At 62.9% G+C, this 10868-nt stretch overlaps 2 protein-coding genes across 2 annotated transcripts in view; one reads left to right on the top strand and one right to left on the bottom strand.

Annotated features, from left to right (window-relative positions):
- The window catches only part of LOC106890494 (basic salivary proline-rich protein 2-like), a 24695-nt gene extending 24405 nt beyond the window's left edge, over positions 1 to 290 (top strand). Inside the window, exon 4 of the mRNA XM_014946361.1 lies at positions 3 to 290. Coding sequence (XP_014801847.1) covers positions 3 to 290 — 288 coding nt within the window. The remainder of the gene's footprint in view (positions 1 to 2) is intronic.
- A 952-nt stretch (positions 291 to 1242) lies between these two features.
- The window catches only part of TMEM214 (transmembrane protein 214), an 11653-nt gene continuing 2027 nt past the window's right edge, over positions 1243 to 10868 (bottom strand). Inside the window, exons 2-17 of the mRNA XM_014946360.1 lie at positions 10763 to 10867; positions 9356 to 9506; positions 8175 to 8309; positions 7181 to 7263; positions 6901 to 7006; positions 6274 to 6355; positions 5362 to 5463; positions 5127 to 5268; positions 4576 to 4667; positions 4412 to 4460; positions 4006 to 4119; positions 3647 to 3764; positions 3264 to 3360; positions 2937 to 3105; positions 2224 to 2375; positions 1243 to 1694 (exon numbers count right to left, since the gene is read on the bottom strand). Coding sequence (XP_014801846.1) covers positions 1568 to 1694; positions 2224 to 2375; positions 2937 to 3105; positions 3264 to 3360; positions 3647 to 3764; positions 4006 to 4119; positions 4412 to 4460; positions 4576 to 4667; positions 5127 to 5268; positions 5362 to 5463; positions 6274 to 6355; positions 6901 to 7006; positions 7181 to 7263; positions 8175 to 8309; positions 9356 to 9506; positions 10763 to 10867 — 1824 coding nt within the window. The 3' untranslated portion in view covers positions 1243 to 1567. The remainder of the gene's footprint in view (positions 1695 to 2223; positions 2376 to 2936; positions 3106 to 3263; positions 3361 to 3646; positions 3765 to 4005; positions 4120 to 4411; positions 4461 to 4575; positions 4668 to 5126; positions 5269 to 5361; positions 5464 to 6273; positions 6356 to 6900; positions 7007 to 7180; positions 7264 to 8174; positions 8310 to 9355; positions 9507 to 10762; position 10868) is intronic.

Genomic DNA, 10868 nt, shown 5'->3' with positions numbered 1-10868 from the left:
AGTCGGCGGGGGGCAGCGCGGCGCCGCAGCCTGCGGGCCCCCCTCCGGCCCCGGGCGGCTCCACCTGCTCGACGTGCGCCAGGTTCCCCGAGTCGAAGCGGGAGCTGAAGAGCAGCCCGCCGCAGCGGATCTCCATGGCTGCCGGGCCGCCGCGGCCCGCTCATCGCCCCGGCCCGCCCCGCCGCGCCGCCTGGCAACAGCAACGCGCACGCCCATTGGCCCACCACCCCCTAGCAACCAGCGCGCCTATTGGACGGCGCCTCGGCAACCGGCCGCAGCGCTGCCCCTGACCCGCCCGTGGGACACGCCTCCTATTGGCCCCGCCCCCTCACGACCCCGCCCCCTCCCGGTGGCGCGCGGGGACACGCACGCGTATGTACGGGCACGTACAGGTGTGTGCACAGAGCCGGCACGCGCACACGCGTGTGCACAGGAGCACGCACACACAGCTGTGCACACGTGTGCGCGACACACACGTGTCTATACACTCACACACACAGGTATACGCACACACGTGCAAAAGAACACGCATGTGCACGTGTGTGCACACATCTATACATACATGCACATGTAAACACATGCGTTTATATAACGTGTGTATGTGCAGCCATGTATGTGCACACACCTATAGACACACGTGTACCTATACATGTACACACAAGCATGCACACCTATACATACATGTATGCACACACCTATACACATGTATGCACACACATGCACGTCCATATACACATCTGTGTGCACACACATTATAGACACAGGCACATGTACATGCACGCGTGTGCACACAAACACATGTACATGCACGTGTGCCCACCCTATATAAATACACACACCCAAACACATCCACACAGAGCAGTGCACACACACACACACACGCGTGTCCACACACACACACACATTCCCCCCGCACCCCATACACACACGCTCTCCAGAGACAAAAATGTCAGAGGCGAGTATCGAACCTGCATCTCCCGCATGCCAACCCGGCGCTCTACGGGCTGAGCCACCGCCCTGCTGGGGCTCCCAGCCCCGCCAGAGACCCCCCCACACCCCCCTCGCCCCCGGGGGGGGGGAACTGGTGCTTCCCGGAGCCTGGAATTTCAGGAATCGGTGCTTTTTTCCCCCATCAGAGCCTCTGACCTGCATCTCCTGTTCTTGGACAGAAAGGGGACCTCATTGTAGAGACAGCTCTTAGGCGGCCAGTTAAAGGAAAAAAAAAAAAAAAAAAAAAGAAAAAAAAATGATGAGTCCGGTTCATTCACCCGTGGAAGGGGCGGGGGGCGCGGGGGGCAGGTGTCCGGGTACCCCCGTTCCGACCTGGAGGAGGGACAGTGGGACAGGGAAAGCCACAGCGAATTCACAGGGTGTGGAAAAACGGGGTGCTTCCCAGGAGAGGAAAAAAAAAACCACAAAAAAGCCCTGATTTAAGCCGAAAGTCCCCGTGTGCATCGCACTCGGCATCTCCATCCTGCTGCCCGCACCGGTGTCGCTGGGGACGCTCCTCGGTGGCCGGAGCATGGGGAGACACCGCAACCACGTCCCCACTCCTCCGGAGAGGGGGTCAGTGTCCAGAAATCATCGCCAGGGCCCAGTTTGTGACGGCGAGGGTTGTGTTTTGCAGGTAAACCCAGGAGGAATAGGTAAAGCTGGTCAGGTGGTCCCTCACGCAGTCCCACGACACTTCTCCGCTGGAAGAACCAGGAGAGGGGAGTTAGGGGCAGGAAAGGGGGTGGCAGACCCAGCCCCAGCATCACCACCCCCGGGGGGACATGGAGCCCCTCGAGCAGGCAGCAGTGCCTGTTCTCTCCCCCAATCTGGCCGTGAACCCCAAATCCATCGCCATAAGAGGTCCCGAACCCCCTTTGGGATGCCCTCCCCAGGAGCACCGTCTCCCCGCCCCCTCACTCGGGGCAGGAGGGAGCACAGAGCTGGTTCTGGGGTGACACCAGGCACTTGCTGTACACCCCCCTGGGGCTGCCGGGCTCCTGCCCCCCTCCCCACGGCCCCAGGGGGTGTGACACTCAGCTCAGGCACCCCCAGGCAGCCCTGCGGGACTCAGGGGCGAGCAGGGGGTGGCCAGCACCACACCAGCCCTGGTGGCCACATCCCAGCCCCTGGGCCAGAGCAGAACCAGGACCCACCCCCCCCTCAAGCTGGGACACAGGGAGCTGCTGCTGCCATCCCAGGAGTGGGGGGACACACAGGGATGATGCCCACCTGCAGGAGTCCACCCAGTGCTGCCATCCCCGCTCCAGCGCGGCGGCGGCGAGCTGCAGCAGGGGCAGCAGGCAGCTCCGCAGCAGGAAGAGCAGCAGCTCCCGCAGGCACTCGGCCACGTGCAGCAGCCCCTCGGGGAGCTGGGTCTGGAGCTGGGGGGACAGAGAGAGAGAGAGAGATGCCTCTGGGTACCCCGAGGAGACCCCTGTCCCGGGGACCTGCCACGGAGGCTCTGCTGAAGTCAGGTGTCCCACAGTGGGCCCGGCGTCACCCTCCTCCTCCTCTTCCTCCCTGTGCTCTGGCATCTCCGAGCCCTCCTCATGCGGCTCGTGCACATCTCCACCACCCACCTGTGATGCTGAAGACACCTCCCTCCCACGAAACCGCTGATTTTCAGGAAAAGCAGGGATTTCTCTTTGAGCCCTCCCCTTTCAGAGCCCCCCAAGGTGGTGGGTAGCCAAAGCCATGGGGGGGAGAGAATGGCACAGGGGCCCTGCTGCGGTCCCTCTGCCCAGACCCACCAGCACCGGGGGGGCTCGCAGCCCCACGGCCGGGACAGCAACACAGACATCGCTTTCCTCCTTCGGGCCTCTCCCAGGACCTCCTGCCCCCCAGCAGGACCCCCCACAGCAGGGTTCCTTCAGCCTCACAAGCCCCCGTGGGCTGCAGCCACACCAGCATCCCTCGTCTCCCCCAGCATCCCGCATCCTTACCCACTCTGCCAGCCCGGGGAGGTTGCTGCTGGCCCAGGAGAGCAGGGAGGAGCACTGCTGGGCCAGGGCCAGGGCCAGCTCGCTGCTCGTAGCCCAGAGCAGCTCCAGCTGTGGCTGCAGGACAGCCAAAGCCTGGGAGCCACAGGCGGGCAGCGTCCACTCCAGCCACCTGGGGGGAGAGAGCGGGGAGGGCAGTGCTGGCAGCACAGCCACCGGGCATGGGGCTACCTGCAGCCACTGCCACCGGCCACGGGAGGAGGGGAGCTCAAGGGCTGAGCTGGGGAACATCTCCCCGGCAAAACGGGCTCCCAGGAGGCTGCCACCCACCTGTACCCTTGGAGGCAGCAGTAGGAGACCTTCTGCCAGGCTGCCTGCCAGGCAGGCAAGAGGCTGGAGGAGCGGAGGAGGCGCGCAGAGGAGGAAGCTGGAAGAGACACAAGACGTTCCCTCAGCAAAGCTTCAGCCAGGCTACACGCTCCATCTGTCCCTGGGGCCTCTCCCCAGGGACACACAGACTCCCAGACCTCCGAAGACTGCCCAGACCAAGCCCCTGCCCAACAGGGTCACCCGCAGCAGGTTGGATGCATCCAGGTGGGGTTTGAATGTCTCCAGAGAAGACTGGGGCCACCATGCTCCCCTGGGGCATGGGGTGCTTCCCTGGGGAGAGGGGGGAAGTCAGGGATCCCCAGGGACAATCTGCAGAGCCTTACCCTGGAAGGATCCATGGGTCCGGAGGTCATGCAAGAGGAACCCGGCGGCGAAGACGAGGAGGACGAGCAGCAGCCGGGACCAGGGGAAGCCCCTTCCCTTCATCTTGTGCAGCAGCTCCTGGGCAGGGGGAGACCCATCACCGCCCGCCCCCGGCCTCCCAGCAGGAACCAGTGTCATCTGCGGCGCAGCTGGGAGGATGGAGAGGGGCCAGCACCATCTGTCCCGCAGATGGGACGCTGCGGGGGCTCCCGGCACGTGCCGGCAGCAGGAGTGGGCGAAGGCAGCCCCGGCGGGGGGGTGCCAAGATCCAGCCGATTGTGACACGGTGACACCGGGGGGTCCCCGTCCCGGGGCTCACCTTGCAGGCGGCGTCACAGGCAGTCACGTCCTGGTGGGTGTTGGGCCCTCGGGCCGCCAGCTCCTCGTTCGTCACCTTGAAGGAGCGAACTGTCTCCTGCAGCGACTGACGCACCTTGGGGGAGGAAGGAGGGAGCTGCGTCGGGGACCCCGGCACCGGGAGCACCAGAGGGACCCCGGGAGGGCAGACACACTGGGGACACCTCCAAGGCTCCCGCACCGAGACCAAGAGCCACGGGCAACGTCACCCCTTCCTGGGACTCTGAGGTGGCTCTCACGGCTGGCAGGGAAGCGTCCCTGCTGGCAGACATGTCTGGGGACACACAGGTCCCCCGGGGACCTCCCGTAGCCACACGGGTACATTCCTCACCCCTCCCCATCCCATTCCTCCCGGCCCCAGCTCCCACCTTCTTGCTGCTGCTCTCCCAGGACTCCAGCAGATGGTTCAGGAGCAAACTGTGGGATGGAAGGAGGAGACAGGGATGGGTCAGGAGTGCCCAGAAGCCACTTGCTGCCCTCCTGATGGCCACGGGGCCGGTGCTGGCCCTTCTGGGGACCGGCAGGGACCGACCTGGACTGAGAGAGGTGCTTGGTGTAGAGCTGCCTCCAGACACTGAAGCTCAGGGGGTCCAGGCTCAGGCACTGGCTCATGGAGGTCAGGAGCTGGGGAGGGGGAGAGCACAGGGGGGTCATCACACTCCATCCTCACCCCCTCGGGGACATGCATCATTCCCTCTGGTGCATCTGTGCCCAAGCACAGCCCACCACCCCAAAAACCTGCCGGCTCCTGGGTACCAAACTCGGGGGTCCAGAGTCAGGGAGCAGGTGGCAGCAACCACAGCCCCCAACCACCATCCTCCCAGGGGGGTCCCGCTCCCTCCCATGCTGGGACACGCTCCCACTGCCCACTCCATCCCCAGCAGGGGGGATCTGAGCCCACAAGAGGGGTGGCTAGTGCCCAGCCGTGCTGGGCCAGTGAACAGCAGAGCCCTGTGCCCACCCCAGCGGGAAGGGCAGGAAGGATGGGACCCTCTCGCTGTCACACCAGGGCTACCCTGAGCCTCGATGGGACCACGGGGTCTGGGTGCCCGGTGGCCACGCGCCCCCCCGATGGGGGCTCACCTCTTTTTTCATGGCGGGAGGGCAGGCGGGGGCCGCTCGGGAGAGGAAGGAGGGGAAGTAGGTGTGCAGCGCCGTCTCCGGCCGCGCGCCGAACGCCAGCACCTTCAGGCGGGGGTACAGCCGCCGCAGCTGCTCCTGCAGGCTGGGGGGCAAACGGCAGCGGGGATGTGGCCAGTGAGGGGAGCGGGGTGCTTGCCCCACAGCACAGCCTGGCAATGGGGTGTAGGGGGCATACCTGGGGGTCAGGGAGTTGTTGGGCATGAAGGCGAAGTCCAGGAGGGGGAAGAAATCCTTGGGTCCGATCATACCAAAGCCTTTGGTCAGGTTCGGGTGCATCCTGTGCAGCAGAGAAAAAATAAATCCGTGAGCCACCAGAGAGGTTCTGGTGGCCACAGGCAGCCCAAGAGGGAAGGGCCACCCTCACCCCGGAGGTTTCCCTCTGGCAGGACACACCGGCTCCGGCACACGCCGGTTTCTGGCCCTGTTGCCAAAGGGCACAGAGGAAAAAGGGGGGGTTTGTGGGAGCCCCTTCCTGCGGCCGGAGCGAGGGGTGACACTCACACCCATGGCCGGTGTCACACCCATGGCCGGTGTCACACGCAATGTGCTTTTTTACACCCCCCTGAGAGGCTGCAGACAAACGGGGTCTGCCAGAAAATGAAACGCAGCCAAAGAAACCAGATTGGAGAAAACTAATTAAATAAAGGTTCAGAAGGACCAGGAGGAACCGTGAATTCTGGCTCAATGAACCTCCGTAAAATCCTCCAGTGAAACCAAACACAACATTCCTGTTACTGCAGAGCAGGGTAAAGAACAACCTTAAACCCCCCCGAGCCCTTTGAAAGGGCAGGGAGCCACCCTCCCGCTGTGCCAGGGGCAGGAGACGGGCCGTGCTGGCACCGGAGACACCTGTTCCTGGCACAGGAGAGTGACACTGGTGCTGCTGCGGCACCGGAGCCCCCCATCCTGCCACCCCCCATCCCCAGAGAAGGGCTCTGCCCCCCTCCATCATCTTGGGAAAGCACCATCGGAGAGGAAAGCTGTGCTGAAACCCAGTGTTCCCACAGCAGAACCAGCAGCCGTGGAGGCACTGGAGGCAGCCGGACTCTTAACGAAGCCCCGGTAATGAGCATGGGGTGTGACTCACATCAGCAGGCGGTCCAGGTAGGACACGGCATAGGGGGAGAGAGCCTTGATGCCCAGCACCGGGAGCATGACGCCGAGCCACACTGTGGAGAGAGGGGGGTCAGAACGGGGGGCAGGAGGGCTCCTGGTGTCCCCCCATGTCCCCATGACACCGGGGGCTCCCCGGCCCCGCTCCTTCCATCATCCTGAGTGCCCCTGGGGCCCGCAAGAAAAGCAGAGGAAGGCTCGGGTGCCAGGAGTGCAGTTACATCCCAACCCAGCACCAAACCACCCCCCCCGCCCCCCCTTAAAGGGGCTGGGGACAGACAGATAGACAGACTGACCCCTCGGGAAGGACAGCGTGACCCCTCTCTTTCCAGGCAGGACATTCCCACTGGGATGCAGCAATTCCCCTGTCCCAGCCCAGGGGAAGGTGGTCCTGGAGCAGAGAAGTCCCCTCACCGGTCCCCCTGGCACTGTTTGCCCCCAGGACAAACCCCCCACAGCGTTCCAGCAGTGGGACAGGGTGTTTCGACAGACCCTGTGCCCCAGCAGGGACACGGGTGGGAGCAGGGACCCACAGGCAGGACTGGGGGCCACCCCCTCGGCGGGGACGGGTGACCACCCACCCGCTGGCCCCGGCTCTCACCTTTCAGGCCCTCGTGGAGGTCCGTGAAGCCGGCCTGTCCCAGCGCCCAGAGGACGGTCAGGCACTTTGCCGGCCGGTTCTGGTGGGAGCGCAGCACCTCCAGGTACTGGGGGAGACGAGAGGTGTTAATGGCGACAAACCTCACACCAGGACCCCCAAGCCCCAGCCCCGCAGCCATCACCCAACTCGGCCGTTTCTTCCCAGGAAGAACGGCTGGGGGCTGCGGGGGACCCTCGGGGCAGGAAGGGGAGCAGCAGCAGCAGCCCCGGGAGGAGCTCACCTTGCCCAGGTTCATGGTGGCAATTTTGGGCCGGTCCAGGAGCACTGCCTGGATGCAGATCCTGTACCCGTGCAGGGACTCCCCTGAAACACAAGAGGGGACCCCTCAGCCATGGGCCACTTCAATCTCCCCCCCATCCCCCTGCGAGACCCCCAGAAGGTGGGGGGTGACGACCCACTGGCCCTGTCACTGTCTAACGAACCCCATGTAGGAGCCCCACCATGGTGCTGTGGGTCAAGTACCCTCCTCAGCTGCCCCCATCCTCCCGGGACCCCCCTGTGCAGGAGCAGGATGGACCCCACAGACCCTCTGAGACCCCCAGTAGCTTCCCAAAGCACCCCTGGCCCAGCTCTGCCCCAGGAACAGCCCCAAATCTGGGAGTTTCTGAGGGCTCATTTCCCCTTGTCCAGGTTTGGAAGAGAAGGAGGGTCCAGGGGACCCCTGTGGCTCTCAGTGACCCCCTCCAGCTCTGCTGGCCACCAGGATGGGCAGAGTGGCCACAGCAGGGGCTGGCTGGGTGGAAAGAAACCCCACGCAGGGTCACCAACCATTTGGGGCAGGAGATGGTTGATGGCGTGGAACAGAAAGGGGCATTTGGGGTTTGTGCCTGACACATGGCTGAAAGCCATCACTCAGGACAATGCTTCTGGTTGCCCCAGGACCCATCCAGCCCCAGAACAACCTCCCAGGGATGGGGCAGCCACAGCTTCTTGGGGCAACCTGGGCCAGGCTCTCACCACCCTCACACCAAAGAAGTTCTTCCCCACAGCTCAGCTCCATCTCCCCTCTTGCAGTGTCCAACCCTTCCCCCTCCTCCTAGGGCTCCCCTCCTTCATCCAGAGTCCCTCCCCAGCTTTCCTGGAGCCCCTTTAGGCATCACACAGAGGAGCTGGGGGGCAGGAGCAGCCCCTCACCATGCACCAGCAGAGCCACTGTGCCGATGGGAGGGGAATGGCGCCTTGGTGCCCCCCAGCCCACCCCCCCCACCTCTCACCAGGGGTCTTGTCCAGCTCCTGCAGCATGGTGTAGACGCAGTGGTCAAAGAAGAGCTCCAGCACACCCGAGGACTTTCCCAGCAGGGACCGGATGATGCTCCTCAGCTCCTTGCCCACCAGGCAGTAGGGGTAGTCTGGGGCCAGCACAGGGAGAGATGATTTTAGCCACCAGGAGAAGGTGGCCCAGCGCAAGGGACACCTCGTCCTCATGCCCCACACCCTCAGCCAGGGACTCCTCCCTGTTATTCTACATCAGACACACCAAATTCCACCACAAAGCACTGCTTTTCTGCCAAATGCTGACGCTGCACCATGTACACAGGTTTGGGGAAGATTTCTCTGCTCTTTTACCCTGTTCCCACCCCAAGCAGCGAGTGCTCAAAGCAAGTGCAGACCAATAAATCAGGTACAAAAGGAAAATACAGCCAGAGTCTCTCTTTTAAGAGGAGTGGGGATACCTGCTTGTCCTGAATTACAGAATATTAGGCACTTGGGTCCCTGTGGAAAAGGGGTGGCCACAGTCTCTAATTGGCCAACTGCCAGGACAGTATTATTGTCGTAGAGTCGAGGAAAGTTAACTGCAGTGATTTCCAGAGTCAAGTAAATAATCCCCACGTTATACGTTGAATAAAGAACACTCCTGTGCCTTTTCTATTACCGAGTTCCCTGAGACAGTCTTGGCACAGGAAAAAAAAGAAAATTTGGAGGAGGGAGGGAGGAAGCAAAGAACCACCCAAAGGGCTGGGTCTGCAGGGAACGAGCCTGGACTGTAGGACAGGCTCCACCTGATTTGTGAAAACAGGAGGTTTTGTGGATTTTTTCCCTTTCACATCTGAGGCTCTTTGGGTCCCATCTGCTCCCATGTTCCTAAAAACCACCTCTTTCCCAGCCAGGCTTTAACCGTGCTCTTAAACCCGGCAGCAAACATGGCACCAAACCCCCTCCAGCGCGGCCGAGACGGTCCCACTCCATCATCCCACAGCTCTTTCCCACCCTAAACAGCTCTGTAAGTCTGCCCAGGGGGAGTCAGGGGGGGTCCCTGTACCCCAATGTCCCGTCACCCCCCTGCCCCAAGCAGTCCCAGCCACGGGGAACCGCCTGCCCCCCAACTCCCACACCCCCCAAAGCACAGGGACACCCCTGAGCCCCCCCTCCCCGCCCTGGGTTGGGGGTCACTGACCATGGGGGTGCTGGCTGAGCATGGGGTCGCTGCAGGGGGCCTGCAGCTTGTAGTTGAGGTAGCCGGCCAGGTCCTTCACCCAGACGGAGGGGCTCTCGGGGAACATGCTCTGGCTTTTATCCAGCTCCTTCTGCAGATCTGCCAGGTCCAGCTGGAAGGGAGAGGGACAGGCTCAGCCCAGGATGCACAGAAACGGTCAAAAAGCACGGGAAACAAAACAAAGTTAAATTCAGCTCCCATGGGGTGGGTTGGCAACACTCCCCACCTTCATCCCAACACTCCCCATTTCATCCCGAGAACCCCACAAGGAACCCCCCCCCTCCCCAAAATCCACCACCGACTGACACAAATGGGAGCCCAGTCCTGTTTAGTTTTGTACCAGCAACACATTTTCTGCAGATTGGTGAAGAAATGGGGATGATGGGGAGCAACCAAACCCCTCCCCAAAGGGGCTGCGGGGGCCCTGGTGCCATGGGAAGGACGAGCTGCTCCGGCACAACCAAGGGGACGAGATATTCTCTCTCCTGGGGAGGTTTTCCTTGCCCCACACCCCACCTTCCCCCCGGTGCCAGTCACCCTTGGTGCCCCACGGCGAGCAGCGCCCGGGATCGGCTGGTCCTGGGGCAAATCACCGAGGGGCACAGTGGCATCGGCTGGTGTGGGGCAGGAGGGAGCCCGGGGGCACAGCTCGGAGAGGGTCAGCCCCACGTGCCCGGAGTCCGAGGAGAAAAGAGCCAAGACCATCAAGCCCCACCTGATTAACGACCCCCAGGGTGCTGCTCAGAGTCTGGGGGGGACACTAACGTTTCTGCACGTGGGGGTGATCAGCCACAGCACCTTATTAAACCTCAGCTGGGCACCTTTTTGTGGCACGTTTATTTCTGCCACTGTTTTGAAAAGGGGAAAAAAAAAAAAAAGAAAAAGAAAACATCTGAGGAATATCTGCCCTGACACTGGCAAAAACATCCCGGAATTCCGCCTGGAGCTGTTCCTCGTGCCCAGCAGGGATCAGGGGGTCCCAGGGAGACATGACAGGGGGTGAAGGGAGAGCCCTGCCAGGCAGCCCACTACCTCCACAGAGGGAATTTGGGGTTCCTTCCCCAAACCTGTCCTGGGCAGACAGTGGAACAGGCCGGGGGAGGACAAACAGGTTCTGCAGACCCACGGGGAGCAGGGGCTGCGGGGACGGCCCCCCGGGAGCTCAGCCGGTGACACAGGGAGGTGTCACTAGCACTGGGGTCCCCCCAGACGGCAGACGGGGAGGAGGAAAGGAAGGAACCAGAAATGCCCCCCCCCAACCTCCGGCACATGAAGGACCATCTGCCCCAATCCCACCCGGGGGCCACCCGCAGCCAGGGGTGGGCAACCAGCCCGGGGTGTGTGTCTCGGCCGGGGGGGCACACTCACGGCTTTCAGGGCTTCCTCCAGCGAGCGGCATTTGCCCGGTTTGGCGGTGGCGTCGCTGGCCGGGGGTCTCTTGGCGCTCTTACCGGGCTGGTTCCTGCGGGGGGGC

Source organism: Calidris pugnax, unplaced genomic scaffold, assembly GCF_001431845.1.
Source record: "Calidris pugnax isolate Ruff unplaced genomic scaffold, ASM143184v1 scaffold165, whole genome shotgun sequence".
Lineage (NCBI taxonomy): Eukaryota > Metazoa > Chordata > Aves > Charadriiformes > Scolopacidae > Calidris > Calidris pugnax.
The sequence above is the reverse complement of the archived record's forward strand: the minus strand, read 5'-3'. Positions and strand labels throughout refer to the sequence as shown.